The 20327-nt window shown below is 45.5% G+C and overlaps 8 protein-coding genes across 8 annotated transcripts; 5 read left to right on the top strand and 3 right to left on the bottom strand.

Annotated features, from left to right (window-relative positions):
• Positions 1–1026: 1026 nt before the first annotated feature.
• N7495_000763 (uncharacterized protein) lies at positions 1027–3111 on the bottom strand (the record flags this gene model as incomplete). The annotated part of the gene is made up of 11 exons (XM_057203433.1): positions 1027–1158; positions 1223–1277; positions 1333–1597; positions 1652–1769; positions 1836–1944; positions 1994–2124; positions 2180–2247; positions 2303–2448; positions 2513–2814; positions 2877–2964; positions 3041–3111. The coding sequence occupies 11 exons, from the start codon at positions 3109–3111 to the stop codon at positions 1027–1029; spliced, it is 1485 nt and encodes a 494-aa protein (XP_057067506.1).
• Positions 3112–6427: 3316 nt separating this feature from the next.
• N7495_000762 (uncharacterized protein) lies at positions 6428–6772 on the top strand (the record flags this gene model as incomplete). The annotated part of the gene is made up of 1 exon (XM_057203432.1): positions 6428–6772. The coding sequence occupies one exon, from the start codon at positions 6428–6430 to the stop codon at positions 6770–6772; it is 345 nt and encodes a 114-aa protein (XP_057067505.1).
• Positions 6773–8624: 1852 nt separating this feature from the next.
• Positions 8625–9626, top strand: N7495_000761 (ankyrin repeat domain-containing protein; the record flags this gene model as incomplete). Its single annotated transcript, XM_057203431.1, has 1 exon — positions 8625–9626. One exon carries the CDS (start codon positions 8625–8627, stop codon positions 9624–9626), a length of 1002 nt encoding a protein of 333 aa, XP_057067504.1.
• A 266-nt stretch (positions 9627–9892) lies between these two features.
• N7495_000760 (uncharacterized protein) lies at positions 9893–10381 on the top strand (the record flags this gene model as incomplete). Its single annotated transcript, XM_057203430.1, has 2 exons — positions 9893–9904; positions 10136–10381. The coding sequence occupies 2 exons, from the start codon at positions 9893–9895 to the stop codon at positions 10379–10381; spliced, it is 258 nt and encodes an 85-aa protein (XP_057067503.1).
• A 27-nt stretch (positions 10382–10408) lies between these two features.
• On the top strand, positions 10409–12120 carry N7495_000759 (uncharacterized protein; the record flags this gene model as incomplete). Its single annotated transcript, XM_057203429.1, has 3 exons — positions 10409–10825; positions 10889–11198; positions 11258–12120. The coding sequence occupies 3 exons, from the start codon at positions 10409–10411 to the stop codon at positions 12118–12120; spliced, it is 1590 nt and encodes a 529-aa protein (XP_057067502.1).
• A 466-nt stretch (positions 12121–12586) lies between these two features.
• Positions 12587–13903, top strand: N7495_000758 (uncharacterized protein; the record flags this gene model as incomplete). Its single annotated transcript, XM_057203428.1, has 4 exons — positions 12587–12632; positions 12704–12975; positions 13062–13442; positions 13532–13903. 4 exons carry the CDS (start codon positions 12587–12589, stop codon positions 13901–13903), a joined length of 1071 nt encoding a protein of 356 aa, XP_057067501.1.
• A 590-nt stretch (positions 13904–14493) lies between these two features.
• aspB (septin AspB) lies at positions 14494–16106 on the bottom strand (the record flags this gene model as incomplete). Its single annotated transcript, XM_057203427.1, has 4 exons — positions 14494–15129; positions 15197–15595; positions 15734–15999; positions 16103–16106. The coding sequence occupies 4 exons, from the start codon at positions 16104–16106 to the stop codon at positions 14494–14496; spliced, it is 1305 nt and encodes a 434-aa protein (XP_057067500.1).
• A 970-nt stretch (positions 16107–17076) lies between these two features.
• N7495_000756 (FACT complex subunit POB3) lies at positions 17077–19570 on the bottom strand (the record flags this gene model as incomplete). The annotated part of the gene is made up of 6 exons (XM_057203426.1): positions 17077–17434; positions 17483–17848; positions 17903–18142; positions 18200–18699; positions 18775–18997; positions 19560–19570. The coding sequence occupies 6 exons, from the start codon at positions 19568–19570 to the stop codon at positions 17077–17079; spliced, it is 1698 nt and encodes a 565-aa protein (XP_057067499.1).
• Positions 19571–20327: the final 757 nt, after the last annotated feature.

The raw sequence follows: 20327 nt of genomic DNA, 5'->3' as shown, positions 1-20327 counted from the left end.
GTTAGGCTCATCGGCCTTCCAACACATTATGAAGATCCCATGTTACCTTCAGGTCTCTACATACGTAGTAGAGAATATCAGATGCTCTGAATGGGGTGAAGGAAGATGATATTCTAACTTAGATAGATTCGTAGCATATTGTATAATAACTCCCTTTTATATTAGTAGGAGCATCGACACCAGTTCAAACGCTGCCGGTACGGGCTGAGTTATCCCAGCAGTTCTGCTCCTGGGCGACTGCTGTTCCAGCCCTAAGAGCGAGAACGGTGTCGGATCGAGCAGCATCTGCGGCAAAATGCATCTCCGAAAATGAAAGGAGGCAGTGCGTGGGGCTGAAACAAAAGACATAGTGGCCGGTGGAGGCGATAGGAAAGAAAGGGGGCGGCGATGAGTGTAGGATAGAGGGGATTGAGAGAAGAGAGTAGGGAACGGAATCAGGTCAAGAGGACGATGCCAGGTCTTTATGTCGGGTGGTCTGAGGGGAGCATGATGGCGTATCGTGACGCTAAACCATAAAAGGCAAAACTAACCGGATGCAGTAATTCACAGGTCCGCCGTTTACAATAAAAGTTTAGGTTTCTTAAACCATTCAGGTTATATTAGAGACACAAAAGGTCGATGGCTGAGGACTGTGCTGAGCAATCTTTTATAAAATTAGCGAAGTAGCAGCCAGGAAGTCAGGATTTAGATGATTGTTCTTCAAATAACCCCAAGACAGTCAGTGATTACAGGCACTATTCACTCTCCATCCACTCACAACATCCATGAACTAGGAGACACCATTTTCTCATTGGCTGGTTGCTTCAACATTGAAAATAAGGCCCTTGTGAATCATGAAATGTCCAATACCATATTTCTGTGTGAATGTAAGTGCGCCCCATTTTTCATTCTGAATAGGCGCATTAGGACCTTTAGACCCGAGTTCTTTCTGCAATTTTTTATATTCCTCCTTGGCCTCTTGATTGAATCTTTTTTCGAAGTAGCTTTTCATTTTCGTGACCAGAGGATCGTTGAACCCGGAGGTTTTCAGGCATGTCCTATCTCCTGCAATTGCTTTTTAGGGTCATTTTTCGTGTCTTTGTTTAGGTCCCTCAGATTAGTCGCGACATCCGAATCTATGGATTTCATAAAGCTCTCCATATTGACCGTTAAGCATTGCTGCGCGATTCCAACATTAGGTTAAATCCGTCCCGATGTTGATATAGGACAGCTGAAAACTTACGTTCAGTAATCTCCAGTATTTGAAATTCTTGACTGTGGAAGCCCAGAGTGGCGGACTTGTGTAATAGTTAGTTTGATGGAATTTTTAAGATGTCGGTTTAAGGTACTTACTTTGAGCAAAGCGTAGTATCGCCGCCTCTCGCAGTCCAGGACATGGCTAAGCTTCGGTTGAGCTTGCTCACTTCATCTGTACTTTGGGTGCCTTCGGAATGCCCATATACTGCCGAGGCCCCTACATAGGGTGCAGTGAAGCTGGCACCAGCAACTACTTGCATCCTCTCTTTTATCACCTCGATCTGGACCTTTTCCGATTGAGCGGTCTTTCGTGTATGTTGCAGGCGTCCACCAAGGCTGATCTCACTCGCAAAAGCATGTCCTAATTGTAGGCAATTAGCATTACCTACGCTCCATTGAGATTCAAAAACCCTACCATATTTGTCGAAAAAGTCTTCTTTTTCTTGTTTGTTGGAAATATTCAGCGCATCATGCCTGCATTCGCTAGAAAGCTGTATGGTTTCTGGTTCGAAGGTGACAGTAACCCGTGGGAACTGGATGAAGATTAGTCACCATCGGCGATTATATTGATCACAGACAGTGTTTCTCGAAATACTCACGTTATATGATACATGCAATTCATCGGCTTGAGATGAATCTTGGGTTGTAGTAGCAGTGCTGCGCTCTTTTTCGTAGGAAGCCTTAATAGACGCAGCCGTGCCAAAGTCACTTATGCTAAGTTAGTTTATGAAGCGATTATTCAAAGAATAGCACAAACTTTGAAGCCCCAACGGTGTTAGCTGTGAAGCCCTCGTTGGCCAGTCGATGCTGAAATGCATCGCCGATTTCAGTCACTGTCACGCCCGAGTCATCGTCAATAGCAAATAGCGGAATCCCTGGAGCACCGTACTTTGGGCAACTTATTCAGCATTGAAATATACTTGGAAGATAAGATGATACCTACATAAGGACTCCAAGAGTTTTCTGAAGTCTTATTCAGAGTTCCAGGGACTGAACTGCAAATTTCGAATGCTCATCTTTTAGTTAGCATCTCTAAGTCGTCACATCTGAGAATAGAATGACACACCTCTTTTAGGGGCTTTTTCTAGAATGAATGATGTTACACTGCCAGCGGCGTTTTTCTGCTTTTTGTGAATCCAGCCATGCAGGGCCTTGTTGTTGAATAGAATCTCTTGCCAGTCGGTTTCTGTTAAGGAAGCAGGGGAAAAGACGCTGAATTATTGTGATATAAGCGGTGGACCTGTATCAGGGTTCAAATTTTCGCAAGGGCACCTACTCTGTGTTCGGCTTATCAGTTGTAAATTGAACTTGGTCAGCCAGACGCTTTCCGATAGACTTCGATAGTTGCTGCACTTGTTGAGACTCAAGCCCTTTGACCCCACTGAGCGAGTCCTCGACGGCCTTGAAGGCTTTGTCAAAATCCGGCTTGGCAGGGCGGGCGATTGCCTTGTCTTTGATTAATTTGACAGTAATAATCGGAATGACAGCAACGGCGGAGTTGATGACGGTTTGTTTGTCGTTAAGGGCGACATTGGAAGGTGGTTGCGAACTGCTTCCTTCTGACAACTGGGACCGATTCTGTCGTATTCGAATGAATGTTAGCTCTGGAAAAGACAATATTTGGTCAAGGAGAGGAATACACTGGGAGTCAAGGAAACATAGTAATCGAGAGTAGTCGAGTCTGCAATGGAGGCTTTACCATCTGTACTGAAATTGTACTTCCTAGACCTATGCTATAGATTAGCGGTGGCTAGATAAATAGTATATAACAACTTCAAGTTGCTACTTGAGATATAACGCTTACACATTGCATCTTTCCCGTATCTGAGTGAGGGTAATCTCGCTCAGCATATGGCCTTTACGATCATCATTCATCAGATCAGTATTCTTCAGGGAGGGGGAAGGCAACTTGATCAGAGCTATCAAGTTGGATATGGAAGGGAGATGTTTCAGTCATTTTGACAAATTTGAGGCCTGGGCTTTAATTGGCGTGGTAGACTTAGAAGAAGAGACTCCTGGAGATGCTAGAAGTGTTACAAAATCTAAGTTCGAGTAAGCTGAATGAGTTGATAAATTCAAGTTGATATGGGGATTTAGCCACAACCCACTGGCATTCGCATGACCCTTTCGAGACACATAATGCCTTGTTCTAGCACTGCAGCTGAAACCAAAGATTTCTTCCTTCTCCACCCGCCTCAATGTAGTTATACTGCATGATAATCCCATCTTCATTCCTGCATGTGGCGAAAACTTGCCAGGGAATGTTTTGGTAGTCCTAGCGATGCTGGTCCCATTGGGAGAGCGCCCCACGCAGAGATCTTGCCCAGATGGCTGAGATACGTAAGTAATGTAGGTAGGTTCATACTGTAGTCGCATCGGTCAGACCGCTTGTCATGAGTGAAATGAGGAGGAGAGAGGAGGGACGAGGTAGTTACGAAGTAGGCAACTATGTACCTAAGGTTGAAAGGGCTTAATTGGTCAGTTATACCCACAATATCATAAAACGGAGTATGTATTGGACCCGAGACTATGTACTAACATTCATGGATGGTTCCATCATCTCATGGGGATGTGGCTGGCTGTAATGTAATTAATCTCTCTCTCGAGGTCTCTCTGTACGTCACGGCTAGTTTGAACTTCTCCTTGGTTTTCTTGGTTTCAATAGAGCATTTTGCATGGTGTAGGTCCAATACACCAGTCTCCTGGAGGGGTGGTTGGTTAAGCTGCCGTTTAGTTTTAGGGCGCCGAAGAGGTTCCCGCTTAACCCTAATCGCCTCCACTAAATTTTCAAGATTTCGACACTCTTCTTGGACCAATTGAGCATGACGACAGAGATATTCAAGACCTCTTTGAACCCTTGGTTTAAGGTGTTGATCAATATCCTTGAAAATCTTCTCTTGGTTCTTCTCAAGTCGTGATAAGGTTTTTGGCGGAGTATATTCAATACTAGAAGATGAGTGCTGGAGATGGTGTGCATTCATCATGGTGTTTCCTAAGAGCACCTATAATATTATTAGCTTTACTATAGTAATATAGGTATATAGAGATATAAACATACCTTCAGTAACAATAAGATCTGGTATTGAATCCCACTGGCTAGGAAGCTGACTTAAGATCTTCTCACTATCCACTGGATAGATACCACGGTCTTTAAACCCATCTCGAATAATGCGTGACTGAAATGCCTCTTCTCGAATAGGGTGAATTATCATTAAAAACTCTGATTTTATCATAGACATACCAGCATAATAGGAGATATCATTATTTTGACGTCGAAACTTCTGTTTATAAGCCAAAAATGGCTTCCCATCAAGTTGTTGGCAGAGATGTGTTATATGCGGTAGAAAATAAAATGGTATAATATTATTCTGCTCGCAGGTTTGCAGGAATTCAAGGATAAGATGCGATTCATGGCCGTCAAAAAGAAGGATTCGACGCTTTCCTATAAACCATATATTAGTATAAACTATAGTAAATGCATATGGCCATACAAATGATATAATATAGCTATATCATAATAAATGCAGGGATATAGGGACATAAACTGTAACGGCGTGGGTTACAACAAGAGTGACTAGATTGGGAGCCGCCAAAAGGCTGAGAAGGGGAATGGACTCTCTACACAAGTTGGCTTAACTAGCGGTTAGGGATCAGCGGAGTCGGTGAGGCGATCCAAAGATCTGCCTCGAGATGATAGCGAGTACCGATCTCTAGAAGCACCGACGATCGCTGGGGAACAGAGATTCCCCGGGTGAGCTACTTCGTAGAAGGCATGAATCTGCATTGTGTGCGATAGGAATGTTTCTTGTCTCCGTTATGACGTGTTCTCTGCCTTGGTTCTCCATCATCTGGCTGGCTGAATATACTGGGCATAGCTTGTAGGGTTGTTTTATCTTACGAATAGTAGTGGATAGATATATATATATAACAGTCTACCCCGATCTTCCCTACACAAAACGTAGAAACATTCTTAATACACATTACAATCTTGGAAACTCTCTTTGATAATTCATCATGTCCACCATCACAAATTCTAAGACAACTGAGGTTATCGAAAACTTGTACAAACTCCCACTAAAGGCAGTCGCAACGGTCCAGCCCCCGGATGGCTCGGACAGTCAAGAGCCAAAGGAAAAGGATTGTTTTATATTAAAGTGCAGAAGCTACTATGGTATACCCGTTATTAAACCGCGAGAGCAACATCTATCATAGCCGCTGACTATACATCTGCAGACTTGCAAGCTTATTTGTTTGCGGGCATGAAGTTGCCATCAACATCCGAGGATTATGAGAGACTCTACCCAAAAGTCAACTGTGCGAAACTCACTGAAGTTGATAGTGGCATCTATGAGGTATGTTGCAAGAATATGGTGTCTGTTATTCAGACTGACATCATCGAAGATAACTAAAAAAGGATTTTTGGATATACACAACTCTTGTGAGCGATTTAATCGAAAAGACTTAGGTTATATTTGTATGTGTTTGCTCCACAAAACGGAAATCCAAAGAAAACTCTAGCTAACTGAAAGTAGCCCAGATTGCAGGATTGGTTCAAACGTATTCTAAGACTGCCATATTTCTAATGGAAGGCGACAAGCTCAAGGGACAGGTCGCTGTCGTCCTTGATGACAAGTATGAGGAGGAATCAAATCGCGACAAAAAGTTCAATGACTCCAAATATGCCTGCAGAAGCCTGCTTCAGAAGTTGAAAAACAGATCATCTGAAATTGCTGAGAAGATCAGCGATGTCATCACGAGGATTGAAGGGGTTTGTTTTTTTCATTTTCCTTGTGTTTTTCCATCATTAAATACTAATTTATTCGACTGATTTCCGAACGCAGTTTCAAAACGAGACTGAGCTCAATTATAAGGCAATCAATTTCCTTAAACAAGAATACAGAACAGGCCCCGTCGTGGACAGTCTTACCAGAAAGGAGAAGCTGGATGAAGAGCTAAAGCCATTCCCCCCGTACTCTAAGTACATTGATGGGCGAATCGAAGAATTGAACAAGGAGGTCGAAAAGAACATCAAGCGAAGAGACGAGGAATATGAGATTTGGGTGAATTCTATCCCTAAATTCTCAGATATGTAGTTGCTAATGATGTTCCGGCTTGAAAATAGAAACATTCCACGATTGTTGCCTCTACGAGTGTGGTTTATATTTGGTGCCCTGCTGCATCTATTCCTGTTATGGCTGTCTTTACGGACAGGGCGATTAAAGCAGATAATGCGTGGCAAGTCGCTAAGATCGCACTAGCGCAGAACAAAGCGGACATTACAACTTTGACAGCCCTCAGTGTTAATATCACTGGACTCTGCGTTCTGTTTGACGACCTTTGCAATAAGATTGCTGCCGCCAAGGACGCTCTTTACAACATCAAAGAGCTATTCGACAAACAGTCCCAAAACTTCGGTGACGCAATCAACATGTTCAGTACTGCTGATGAAACTCTTGACGAAAGTCTTTTCTTCCAAAAACTGATGCTGCAAGACTCTATCGATCGGGCAATTGGAGCATTCAAAAAGGTATGCTGACCCCAACTTGAAGAAAGTTACATAGCTCTTCCAAACTAATATCAATAATCAGGTAATTGACTCCGCGGAAGATTTCAAGAAGACTGAGTTTAAGGTTGAGCCTATCCCCGACGTTGGTCGGCTTCCAGAGCAGTCGTAAGAATTAAATTCTGGTTCCTACACTTTCAATATGATTTTTCAAGATTTTTAAAAATCACTATCTGTAGTGACTTTTTTTATTTTCGACATTTAGTTTTTATTTAGTATATACTGTATGTTTGATTTATTTGATTTATTGATTTATACGTTTTTATAAGGCAGCATTTGTCGATCATCACCCAGATGCGGTCGCTATGCATCGGCCTTCGGCATTGGCTCTATAAAATCGGGGAGATCGACTCTGATCGGTGTAGCTGCGACGAAGGATCACAGATTCCAATGCATGTCATTCTCCAGTGCTCGTTATTCGATGATCAGAGAGCATGGCTTCAGAGAAAAATTAGTGCGACCGATATATGTCTCACCCGCAGTCGATCCGCTACATCACCAATTTCATGCACCAAACAGGCCTACTAGAACACATTGGTCCGTATCCGGACCAATATGGCTACGAATCAATATGTCTCGCGGTCATTGAAGTATGAGGTGGAGAGGATGGGTAACGACACTGTGAAAAGACTGGGCACCGAGCACCTAGGCCACGAGATCGGAAACAAGCCAAACGAGCTAGAAGAGCCAAAAGAGGAAAACCCTATACATAAAAGACCAAGTAGAGAGTGACAAAGAGGAGAGACAAGAACAAGAGAGACGGGAACTGAGGGCAACAGGAATAGGAGAGATGAGTTGACAAAGCAAGAGATCGAGTGAGAGATGACCAAGAGATTGGACTAGGAGAGATGGGGGAGCGAGAAGTCTAACGTTTCTCAAGCTCATCCTGTCTCTCCTTCGTAAAGCCACTGACCCTCAATTTATTGAAGACATCATCCAAATCGATACCGTAGTTTAAATCGTTTTTCTAACCAATTCAGATCATGGCTTGATAATCCTAGGATCCTCTAAGAGTATCCTCTTATAATCATATTTCCAAGAAATTTTTTAAGACTTGGACAGCGCTTAACAAGCTGTGATAATCAGTTTTTGCCTATAGAAGAAGTAGTTGAAGAGGTGGCTAAATACTATGAAGTAAAGATTGAACATATCTCTCAAAATAGACAAGGTGGAAGCTGCATTTCTCTGGTCCATAGAGATTAGCCGCCTCTCTATAGAATTCTCTTTAAGAGTAAATTCATGACCTGATGGTCGTTTCTCAGTCTGTTTATACAATCATATAAGATTAGCTTTGATTCATTGAATAGGTACGCAGCAGCTAAGGTGGAGATAATTATCCCATTTCAATACAATGGCCACTTCCATACAGCTCTCCTGGTCGATATATTTCTGCTGTTTTTACGAACAAATCGGTGGCATAGTGGGTATTTGAAAATGGAGGGTTGCTATAGAGATAACATTTTAATTGAGCTTCCGGAACGTTAGATACAAATTACCTTGGTCATTGTATCTCAGCATCTCTGACAACCGACACAATGATCAGCATGCCAAAAATAACCCTCTTTCATGATATGGTGCTGAATACCGAACTAATTTCAGAACCCTCGATGTCTGGATCCATCAAAGAAAGAATCTTGGAACCATATTCATGGATTGATTCCACAAAGACAATGAAACAGGATAATGAATCATGAGATTATTTAAAGTCCATTCTCCTCTCACTCACAAAAAGCTACATAAAAACAATATCCTTGATAAACTAGACTTTACCGAGGCATAATCTTACAATTCCTAGGTAGTAATGTCGAAACTTGAACCTCCAATAATGCTGGCCTTAGGGCTCATTGGCGCAGTCGCCTTGTCCATATTTTTCCGAATCTTTGTCAGCTCTTCTCGACATAAATCCGCTTCTGCTCGCACTTCGAAAAAGAGTCGTGACGCTCAATCTCGTGTAGAGTCAGCTTTAATCCAGGCTGCCAAAGACAATTCAAAAGAAGCAACAAAAAAAATACTTGCAAATGCTGATGTTACTTGGAAATCAGACTTTTCTTGTCATATGAAAGATAATCGTTGGCACTGCAATCCTGTGACCAAAGAACACCCCATCTCATACGCCGCCACGTTGGGCCATACTGCAATTGTTGATCTTCTCCTGCATGCCGGAGCGGATATTGAATACAAGGACAGCACGGGCCAAACACCTCTTGTACTAGCTGCTAAAGGAAATCATCTTCAGACTTGTTGTCTTTTAGTGGCGCGTGGGGCAGATATACAGGCACACGGCATTCATGAGTCCAAGGGCGTGCCATCTAGAACGGCGATTTCATTTGCATGGCTGAATAAGAACGAAAAGATACTCGATCTTTTTCTCCAGTCCCTGCAAGAGAATGCCGGCAAGCGATCGGTCGAGTATATCAAGGGTGCTCTCGCCACTTTCATGTGCCATGCGGCTATTCGGAATGATCTGCAGCGAATGAAATATCTTATCTCTCTCGGTGCAGATGTGAACAACCAAAGGTCCGAATCAACTACTACAGTGCTGTGTATTGCAGCCCGTCATGCCGATTTAGAAACGGTCAAATTCCTGCTTATAGCCGGAGCGAACCCGAATGCGACGGTTGAGCGTCGGTCAAGTCCAACCAAGGGTAATATCACCGGCGCGACTACGCCATTGGAATCTGCTGTTGTGAATAAGGAGTATAGCAAGGAGATTGCTCAACTACTGATTAGGAGTGGGGCGGTTCCAACAAGAAGTGATCTAGAGTTTGCCCAAGCGCATGGGAGTCCAGAGGTCATCAAAATGCTGGAAAGCAAATTCCATAATTGACGATCCAGTGGTCTAGAAGAATCGGGCGTCCAGGTGATGCTAGCTTGATATGAAGTATTTCAATATGTATGGAGAGTAGAGGGAGTAAAAGTTGTAGATAGCCCTAAACCAGTGACGGGGCTCATAACCCCGGGTTTTGACCCCGCACTATCTCCGCACTTTCCACTTTCCGGGGGTGGAGATCCCCGGCGACAATTGCCTATATTCTACTCCTCATCGCCAATTCACCTTTTCCTAATTCTTTTCAAGGACTTCTATTCTTCATGATGCGGAACAAGGTGGTTCCATGGTGAGTGATAGACTAAGCTCCACACTATTGGCTCCTACTAGGCACTAACATAGCCCTTCTTGAAAGCCAGGAATGCCGCAGTAAGTATCCCATACATAGATAGGTCAATTCCGTGGATATAGGCTGATCAAATTTGCTATCAGACCGTCATGTGAAATGTGAGTTCTCACCATGCACGGCGCTTTCTGTATATATGTATCGTTATCTCACTTAACTATAGGTGATGGGAAAAAACCAACTTGTCACCGATGTGAGAGAACGGGCTCTCCCTGTAACTGGCAGGCTCTTCCATCGGGATTTCGCCATGGATCTAGTGCTAGTGCCCGGTATGATTTCGCAGATGACCAGCCTTGGCTCCCTATCGGACATGGTCTGTGAGACCTTTACCCCTCTCATCTATTTTGCCGGGAATATTCCGTCAAATGGGATACTATCGGCCTATGGAATTTCCATTGATGGTTACTGACTTCGAAATGTAGTCGATTACAAATATATGGATGAAACAGCCGACATAGCCCGACACTATACCCTGGACTTTGACTGCAATGCATCAGTATCATCATCTGTGATCGACAAACGAGAGAGTGTGGCGTCGGCATCGGCATCAACTGAGACGTACAATTATGCCGAAACCACCATTCCCTGTGATTCTCTGGGATTAAAGTCATCTGATACTTTTCTGCTGTTACGAAACGATAGTACCTCCCTGGCTGATTACTCTCCATACGCCATTCAATTATCGCCTGAGAACCAATCCTCTATTTCTTCCGCCTCCCCTGATTTTTCTCATAGTAGCCTCGTCTCTTTTGCCTCTCGTGACTATGCCGCTACTGTCGATGGTGGACTGCCAACCTTAGATGAGCATGAGGCTTGTCTAATGCGGTATTTTGTGGTTAATCTTGCTCCTTGGGTATGCCCCCTTGGCTGTTGCAGATACACTTCATATTTCGGCTGATGTCCTCTTCTTTCTCAGTTCGATCTATGTGACGGGAAAAGACACTTTGCCTGCACTGTACCACTTCGAGCTCGAACATGTCCACCCTTACTCAATGCAATATACACAGCGTCAGCACGACATTTGAGTAGGATAAAGAAGTACTACACCGGAAATAGCGTGCATTATGGAGGCAAGGTTCTTCCAAACCTGACACCCGAAACCGCCATCCACTACCACAACCAATGCATCGCTCATTTCGTGGCTCTATCAAACCACTCACATGAAACACGTGATGAGAACCTTCTCGCTGCAGCCGTGATTCTTCGATTTTACGAAGAAGTAGATAGTAAGTGTCATTCCACTCATTCCAACATAGTGGTTGTTGATTATGTATCCCTTTTTCAGTACCCTTAATTGGCCAAGATACAGAGAGTGCACTCCGAGGAGTTCAAATCTTTCTAGACGCACAAGCTATCTCTGCAGTAGCAGGGTCAGGACTCCGCCATGCAGCATATTGGATTGCACTACGACAAGAGATTACAACATCATTCAGTAAACAGCGATCCTTCCGACTACCCTTAGGCCCATGCGACCCATACCGATCATTCGACCCAGCAGACGACTACGTCTGGGCTGACCGACTAGTCATCCACTGCGCAGACGTTCTCCAGTATTGCTTTGGGTCGGAAGAGGAAAACGTCCCACACGCCCAATACCACAATACTTCCAGCGCGGGGATCCTCCACCTAGCACCAGCAACAGACGTGCGTATAGCTTGCTACGATGAGCTCGTCGCATTCGAAACACACTGGACCGAGCTAGATCTACCCGGCTTTAAGCCCATCTACACACGCGAGTCAGACCGCCAGCGCGGAGAGGTCTTCCCCGAACTCTGGTACCTGAACAACTGTCATGTAGCCGGTCTGCAGTTTTTGGAGCTCGCGCGTATCCTGCTCACAGTTTATAATCCCAGATTACCGCGATTGGGTCTTGGCCAGCGTACAGCGATGCGATCGGTGGATCTTCAGGTACGGTCGATTGTTGTGAGGTTGTGTGGCATTGCTCTTTCCAATCCTCATAGTCCACCTGGTCTTGTGACAGCTTCTGCTGCAATTGGGATGTGTGGGGATCGATTCTCGGATCGACTTGAGCAGGAGGCTTTGCTGGGTGTTTTGATGAAGCTGGAGGATGAGCATGCATATCCTACTTCTGGAACACAGGAACAGCTGAAGAGGGCGTGGGGCTGGGAGGGCTATGATGGGGAGTAAGAATTGATATTTGACGCATACCTACCTACATAGTTACCAGGCAATGGGATTTGAAATAAATCTTCTCAACTTCTCCATCGCAGTAATTGAAGAAATTAAAGCTCTATACAATTCTCCCTTGATTATCATTACTTTGCAACCTTGGTACAGAGTTCGACTGAGTGTAGGGTCAGTCAATTGATCAAGCAGGATCAAACTAGATGTTTGCCTAGCTGTTTGCCTAGTTAGGTAAGTATGACGATGTAGATCGTGAAAAATGGAGTGCGGGGAAGTGGAGACTCCATGAAAGGAAACGCTCGCCGACTTTCCACTTCTGAGAGTATGCACCTCTACAGCGGTGTAGAACATAATTAGCAGGGTACATATATAACATACAGCTCCAATCCAACTAACCTCGATCATCTCAGGAATTTATCTCATTTTCCTTCTATTTACAAGACCCAAACCCCTTCAATCAAATCGCAACATGTCCGAGAAGCTCCAGGTAGCTGTTGTAGGCATTGGTCGCATGGGTAAATCCCCTAACCTCTTCAATTGAAGGCATCCCAGTATCTATGGTTAAGCCCTGACTTGTTTCCTCTAGGAATGCGCCACGCCCGCCATTTTGCAACCCTCACTCCTCGTGCCGAGCTTGTTGCCGTCTGCTCGCCCGTGCAGGCGGAGTTGGACGCTGCAAAGAAAGAGTTCGGGGTCCGCACCTACACCGACTATGACCAGATGCTCCAACAGGAAGAGAAGCTGCAAGCTATTGTGGTTGCCAGTATCACGACCGTGCACGCTGAACAGGCTATCAAGGCTATCGAGCGTGGACTTCACGTTCTCTGCGAGAAACCTATTAGTACAAGTATTGAGATTGTAAGTAGCACACATACACGCAATTCCAAGGTTCCATGTCAGCCTACATTAAGGTTAAAGAGGAGGCTAACCAATTTCCATAATAGTCCCAATCCGTCGTTGACGCCTACAAAACCTCCATCAAGAAGTATCCCAACCAGAAAGTCATCTGCGGCTTCTCGCGTCGCTTCGATGCATCCTACCGCGATGCACACAAGCGCACGGCGGCAGGTGACATAGGTACACCTTCTGTGTTCCGATCTCAGACCTGCGACAAGCTCGATCCGAGTGGATTTTTCGTTGCGTACGCCGAGTTCTCGGGTGGAATCTTCGTTGACTGCTCTATTCACGATATCGACCTTGCATTGTGGTTCTTTGGGGATAATAGCAAGGTTAAGAGCGTTGCTGCTATTGGTATCACTGCTGTGCAATCTGACTTGCGGAAACATAATGATCGGGATAATGCTTTGGGCATTATTGAGTTCTATGTGAGCATACACTCCCTTTTCGTTTCGTTTTACCACTTTGTTGCCTATTTATTCAGTCTGGATTTTGGAACCAACTAATCATATCATAGGGAGGCAAAATCGCCCAACTTTACTGCTCTCGCATGATGGCTGCCGGCCAAGAAGACTGCACCGAAATCTTCGGTACAAATGGCAAGATTGCTGTCAATACCCAGCCTCAGTTAAACCTGGTAAACCTGTACGAGCCGACCGGTGTCCGACGTGAGATCCCTGCAGACTACTACGGTCGATTCCGAGAGGCGTTTATCACAGAGGCGAATGAGTTCACGGCTTCTTGCTTAGACAACACTGCGCCGCCGCTGGAATTGGATTCAGCTGTCAGGGCTGTTAGAATTGGATGTGCGTTGCAGGAGGCGCTGATTACTGGCAAGAAGATCGAGTTTGAGGAGAGTGGAAAACGGATTGAAGCTGCCAAACTGTAGATTCTATCTATCCTTTTGTGACGCTCACTTTACCTTGTCGTGATGGAAGTTCGGTTTTTGAGTCGACATTACTAGACAGCCTTGAGGCAGAATGATGTTCTATCGTTTCATGATGTCTCTCTAAGTCACATCTTTAGTAATGAGTAGTAGTGCTGATAAAAGCATTACTCTACACTCCTTAATCCATACCCACTACGTTGCATAAGACTAGAGAGATGCCGAAGCGCTGCAATTGACTAGCTGATAGAGAGCCAAATGCTCCAAGAGAATAACAGTAAGGGAAATAAAATTCAACGACAAAATGAGCGGGTAATAGGGCACACAGAAAAAGGCGACAAGAACAAGATATGGCGTAGCAAAAAGTACATCACAAGAAGAGAAATAAGGTCTTCAGGCGACCCCCGCGGATCGTATTATCAAAACCATTCTTTTTGTTGCGATGTATCGGCCCATCCAGTGGAAGATAAAAAATGGGAGCAGCGTTAGGTCAAGTAAGTGAGTGTGATAGAGCGACAATAATGAAAATCGGGCGAGGGATATCGGATCGGAATCAAAGTCGGAATCAACGGCCGTCAACGGCAAACGCAAACTTAACGAAGCGAGAAACCCTTGCGTTTGGGTTCCTTCTCGATAGGACGACCACTCTCGAGGCGGGATTTCTTCTCCTCCAGCTCCTGGCGTTGTCGGTCTAGCTGATCCTTCATCTCGCGATGCCGGGCGTAAAGTTCGTCTTCGCTTTGCTTGAGCTTGCTTTCCTTCTCGGAAACCTTTTGTTGGAAGACCATCTTCATTTCCACCTCCATCTTTGAAAGCTTTTGTTCGTGCAAAGCACGCTCCTCCTCCTGCTTGACGGCAGGGTTGACCTCCTTGAACACGCTGGGGTCCTGGGCGACACCCATAAGGGTGAGCTTGTCTGAGCGGTAGTTCTCGTACAAGAAGTTGTTGGTGTGCTCCTTGAGCTCCTCCATATGGGTGCGAATAAGCATCTGGCGCAGCTTCACAAAGTCGCAGTGGTCTTCGTTGTCGACCTCGATAGTACCCCAGGGGTAGCTACGGCCACGCACGCGACGGCCATCCGGCGCATTAACCTCCGAGTTAGCACCAACAACGGCGAAAGGAACCTTGGACATAATCTCCTGGTTCTCAGCGATGGTCTCCTCGTCGTCGAGCTCGTAGCGAGGGCCCTCGAAGATCTGGATGGAGTGGTGCTCGATATCGGAAAGGATCTAGTGAGAAGGATGTCAGAAACCAAACTATCGAAAATCAAACCCTCAGGAATCTCAAAAAACCTACACGCTGCTTGAAATTGGCCACTTCCTCGTCAGTCAAGGTATCAGCCTTGGCGATAACGGGAATCAGGTTGACCTTGGTGTGCAGGCGGCGCATCACCTCGATGTCCAGGGGCTTCAGGGAATGCCCAGTAGGCTGGATGAAGTAAACACAGGCGTGGATGCGGTTGTCGACAATGTTGCTACGGTTGACCTTGTTCTCGGCCTCAAGGTAGGTGTCGAAGCGCTGCTCAATGTTCTCGACAATAGGGCGCCACGAATCATCGTTGTTGACAAAGTCACCGAATCCGGGGGTGTCAACCACAGTCAAGCGGAGGCGGACACCATTCTCCTCAATATCGGCGCTCATGGACTGAATGGACACGGTCTTAGGAATGATATCGGCATTGGGTCCAGGGCGCTCCTTCGGGGGTAAAGGGAGGTGTTGAAGAGGGTATTCACGAGTGTCGATTTTCCGAGGCCAGATTCACCTTGGATCGCAAAATCAGTCACTCTGTCTGCTTAGAGGTAATTGAGTGTTTGGGTTATTTTGCCTACCAACAACCATAACATTGAAGTTGAAACCCTTGCGGACACTCTTGCGGTGCCACTGGTTAGGTAGGTTTGCGAATCCAACGTATCCGGTGAGCTTGCGGCGAACGACGTTCTTCATATCAGAAGCGGCCTGGGCGGCAGCCTTGGGGTCGCGAGAGGTAACGGTCTGAGCGATGCCGGAGCCCATAGGGTTGCTGCGCTCAACGATAGGCGACTCGGTGCTGGCGGGCAAGGCAAATTCGCCTGACACCTCAGGGGAGGTAGAAGGTGAAGCTAGTTGAATCAATCAGTGTCCGTTTCCAACGCGCAATTTGCTATTACCCAACAAATTGCCCGTGCTGGCGATGGGCAGTTCAAGTTCGAAAGGACAGCTTACACATGGCGAATGTCTCGGGTTGAAATTAGTGAAGGAGTTAGGAACGGATAGTAGTCGAAAATCCCCTGGAAGACAAGATTGAATTAGAATCTCTGTGCTCAAAGTTTAGAGTGGGTTCCACTGGGAGAGTGGGCAAAGCAAAAATATTCAAAGGGGGGAAAGATCGGAAGTGATGGGGGAATATTCATACCTGAAATAGCAGAAAAGGGGGGAAGCGAGATAAAATGAAACACCAATTCCTAAGCGAGTGACCGAGAAGAACTTCAAGCGGAGGCTTAAGAAGAACAAAAGAGAAGGAAACGAGAGGAGGGTGATGGGGGAAGGAAGAAGAGTGAACTACTAAGGTAAGAAGAAAGGGGGGCGAGGTTAGTAGAGAAGTGGGTGATCGACCTGTGAGAGACCACCAAAGTCTGGATTCATCACTTCTACTACATTTGATCACTACATTCTTCGGAGTATTTTATCCTCGTCTCGTTATTTTAAATTACACTAATATAATATGATATCGCACCTTCTCGTCACAATTGCCTGATGTTGAATGGAATGCAGCCCGCTATTACTATAACTACCTGATTACATGAAGATCCGGAGTATTGGCTGATACATACCGGGCTCAACGACCCAATGAGGGACTGAAAAAGACAATAATACGTTCTCATGCTTTGGGGATTTCAATGGCCCTAATGCGAACCCCCAAGTTTGCATTACCCCTGGGTACTGCCTCGACGAAATGCGCAAACACGTAAACAACGGCCAGTATCCTCATTCTCCAGGATCAGGGGTTGATGGAGATTGGATCACGTGAGCTCCACTGGGTGGGTCTTTAAATAGCAGTACAAAGTACGGAGTACGGAGTATCAACATTCTTTAATTACGGAGTACTACGGAGTTATGGACATGGACATCTCTGGGGAACAATGTCTTTTTCATTGCACAACAGTCATATCAGACTGGAAATAAGAGAAATTGCATGTCTATTTGCTGACCTTGGTCTTCTTCACTGGTCGAGAATCTCCTCCGTCCGATTTGCCGTCGTCAGCGTCGTCGGCATCAGCCATCTCAGCATCACTATCACTGCCACTACTCTCATGGTCCTCGTCATATTCCTCTGCAGGATCAGAGTCAGAGGATGCGTTAAAGTCCTCATCCGGTGACTCGTCGTCTTCATCCGCAGAGCCGCGGTCAGCTCGTACAGCCTCATCGTCGCTCGATTCCATCAGAACATCATTATCAAGCGCAGCCTTCAGGATGCCGGATGTGTCATCAGACATCTCATTCTTAATACGGATACCCTTGGTCTTGAAGAAGTCCTCAAGGGGTTTTTGCTCCTCACTAAATCAAGTTAGAGCTAGACTAGGATTAAAGGATTGAATCACTTACCGGTTAATGTTGCTGAATTGGTGCTCACCACTGCCCCCCTTCAAGGTGACAGTAATATCAAATGTCCGGCTGGCCGAGACGGCACCTCCAACACGCGACATTGTGACCACCGCAACGTTCTCCATTTGGATGTAGGTGGCAGGCTTCGGAACGAAGATGAGACTCTTGTCAAGGAAATAGAGCAGACCCTCGCTGGCCTTGATGGAACACTTGACACCGTGATGACCGTGGTGACTCACAAAGTCCTTAGACGGCATGATTACCTTCTTACCGGAAAGTCCACGGAAAATCTTGGTCACCACCTGGTGGATCGGCTCCTCGTAGTGTGGTTGCAGCTTGTCCTTATACTGGGTAGTCAACAAATCCCTACAGCGGGTGTCAGTAAATTCATAATCGATATCAAGAAACCAAATAACTGACTCTGTCATATTGAGCTCAAGACTGATCTCCTCGTCCAGCTTCAACTGCATAACCAAGAATGGGTATCGGGTCTGACCCTGGCGCAGAGGAGGGTCCAGACCCAGTACAATGAGGGTATGGGTATCGTCATTCTTAGGGAGCAAGAAGAACTTTTTGATAGCGGAATATTGAATCTTGTAGTCGTAGGTTTTTCCACGAAGACGGAAGGATGATTCGTACATATCGATATCGAAACGACCTCTGAGAATTGTGTTAGTAAATAAACCAAAGGCGCTAGTAGAGAGAGGGCCAACAAACCTGGGAGTAAGGTGAAGAATATCGAGGAAGGTAGCAAAGGTATCGCCGGCCACATCTCCAATTTCGGCCCGAGTCATAAGTGTCTCATAAAACAAGTTGGCAGCGTTCTGCTCAGCCACTTCCTCCTCGTTGTCATCTTCGCCGTCGGCATCATCGGTCTTCTCCTTAGCAGTAGTACCAGGAATGTAAAATCGCATCTCAACCAACTCATCGCGACCCGCAGCGGCTTTCCGACCCCGGTTCTTAGTGCTCCCTGCAGGTTGTCCCTTGGAGTCTCCGCCAGTAGCAAACTCCACCGCCACTTCATTCTTTCCTGCCAAGTTGGTGTTGGAGATTTCCGAGTACGGAATGTCAAAGGCAGGTCGGTTCTGGACGTTGAAAGCTAGCTCTGCCTTGGTGAATTCTGCCTTTCCCCAGTTCCATCCTCGCAAAGCGTGCTCGCGGGTCTCAACGTTGATGCCGTACCAGAGTTTGAAGGCTTTGGTCAATCGCTCGAGGTCCTAAATTGGCGAAAAAAAAAAACAAAATTCGTGAGCCAAAAAGGTCAATGCTGCGTTGATTTATGATACACGTACCTCTGTTTCAAACCCATCAAGCTGAATCACACCCGCCGAACGCGACAGAATCTTCAACTCAAACCCTTTAGAGGCTCGACTCCACTGGGCACCAGTGATGTTGCTGCTATCCAATGTGAAAGTATCACCGCCACCCGAAGGGCGCCAGCCCAGACCACTTTCAGCCAGTCTGCATTTTCCGGGTTCCTTAGAAATGTCAAGATGGATGTTGTCAAAGCTCTCCCTGGACAGTAGTCAGTAGCTGGATAAATTGCAAGATGGGCACATATATTACATGATGGAGAATCTTTTATTTTAATATTTCAGCTTCAAAAACAAAAAAAAAATAGCAGGCGAAGATTGACGGGTTGTGAGATGTAGATTTGAGGAGGTTGAAGCTTTAAGATTTCGCGTCGCGCAGAACAGTCGGGAGCACTTTCTCCCAAAGCAGTTTAGCTTGATGCCTAATATATATGGTTACAAGTTTGTTCTCCACCTTTATTTTTATCATTACCTCAAGTTTCCTAAAGTAATCTATTTTGACCATTTACTACCTAGGTTTCATAAGGCTAATTTCAGCCTGGAATTTCCAAGTAAGTAGGTTTGTATATCTGCTGCCCAGGTAGTATGTGGCAGATTACCTAGGTAGGTACCTAGATATATATAAACATCTATCCTGGACCATTCATAAACTATGCCGGCGGTCTATACGAGATGGGACCTTTCGAGGCTGGAAGTGAAAGTGAACTGTGAGATACACAGCCCTGAAGTTGGCACCCGCGGACTGAACTCTCCAGGTCCATTACCCCCGAGGCATTTGAGCCTGTTGTCAGATAAATCTGGCTACCGAGATGGTTGTTACTGCTTAGGATGAAAGAAGTTTGGAAGAAGCTCGTTTTAGTTGACCTGAAACCCCTTATAAAAGCTGGAAAAGGCCTTCTATCGATCTATGAGGTTGGCATACACAGTAGTATGTTCTTAGAACCTTGGAACCCCAGTAGTGAACGTTGAGGAACACTTGAAAGAGTTGTGGATGAATATTTGTCATCCTGATGGATACCCATTCCAAGGTTGTCCAATATACTTGGGCAGATATAAAGTAGAATTATAGATACCCCCAGGTTCTTTCGGTCTCCTAAGCAAATGGTTCTCTGTGGTGGGCTAGACGGAAGCTACCGTTAATTTCAATATGAACTGCAGCTGATGACTGCAGGATGATATCTTTATCGATACAAATTGTCAGGCCAAGGCTCTTATGCAGTCAATACATTCGTATGAAGCATCAGACTTGTAAATTGAAAGTCCGCTTTTGCTTGTCATGTTCAGCAGAAGACCCGCGTCTCCCATTGTGGGCCTGCGACGTCCACGAGTCCGTAATTAAAGAATATTGGATGCGGGGCCGGATCATGTTCGTTTCATCCACTTAGTATCGGAGCTAACGGATGTAAAGAAGATTGAGACTGTAGTCAGATTGACATCATGCCTTCTGATATCAGATCCCCAGTTTATTAACCTGTTGCATGATTATGGGGGCTGTGCGCCACGACCTCAAAACGCCCAAGTCCAAAGCCGAT

Source organism: Penicillium taxi (genome assembly GCF_028828555.1).
Source record: "Penicillium taxi strain IBT 34144 chromosome Unknown utg000001l_segment0_segment0, whole genome shotgun sequence".
Taxonomy (NCBI): Eukaryota; Fungi; Ascomycota; class Eurotiomycetes; order Eurotiales; family Aspergillaceae; genus Penicillium; species Penicillium taxi.
This window is presented reverse-complemented; position numbering and strand designations above follow the sequence as displayed.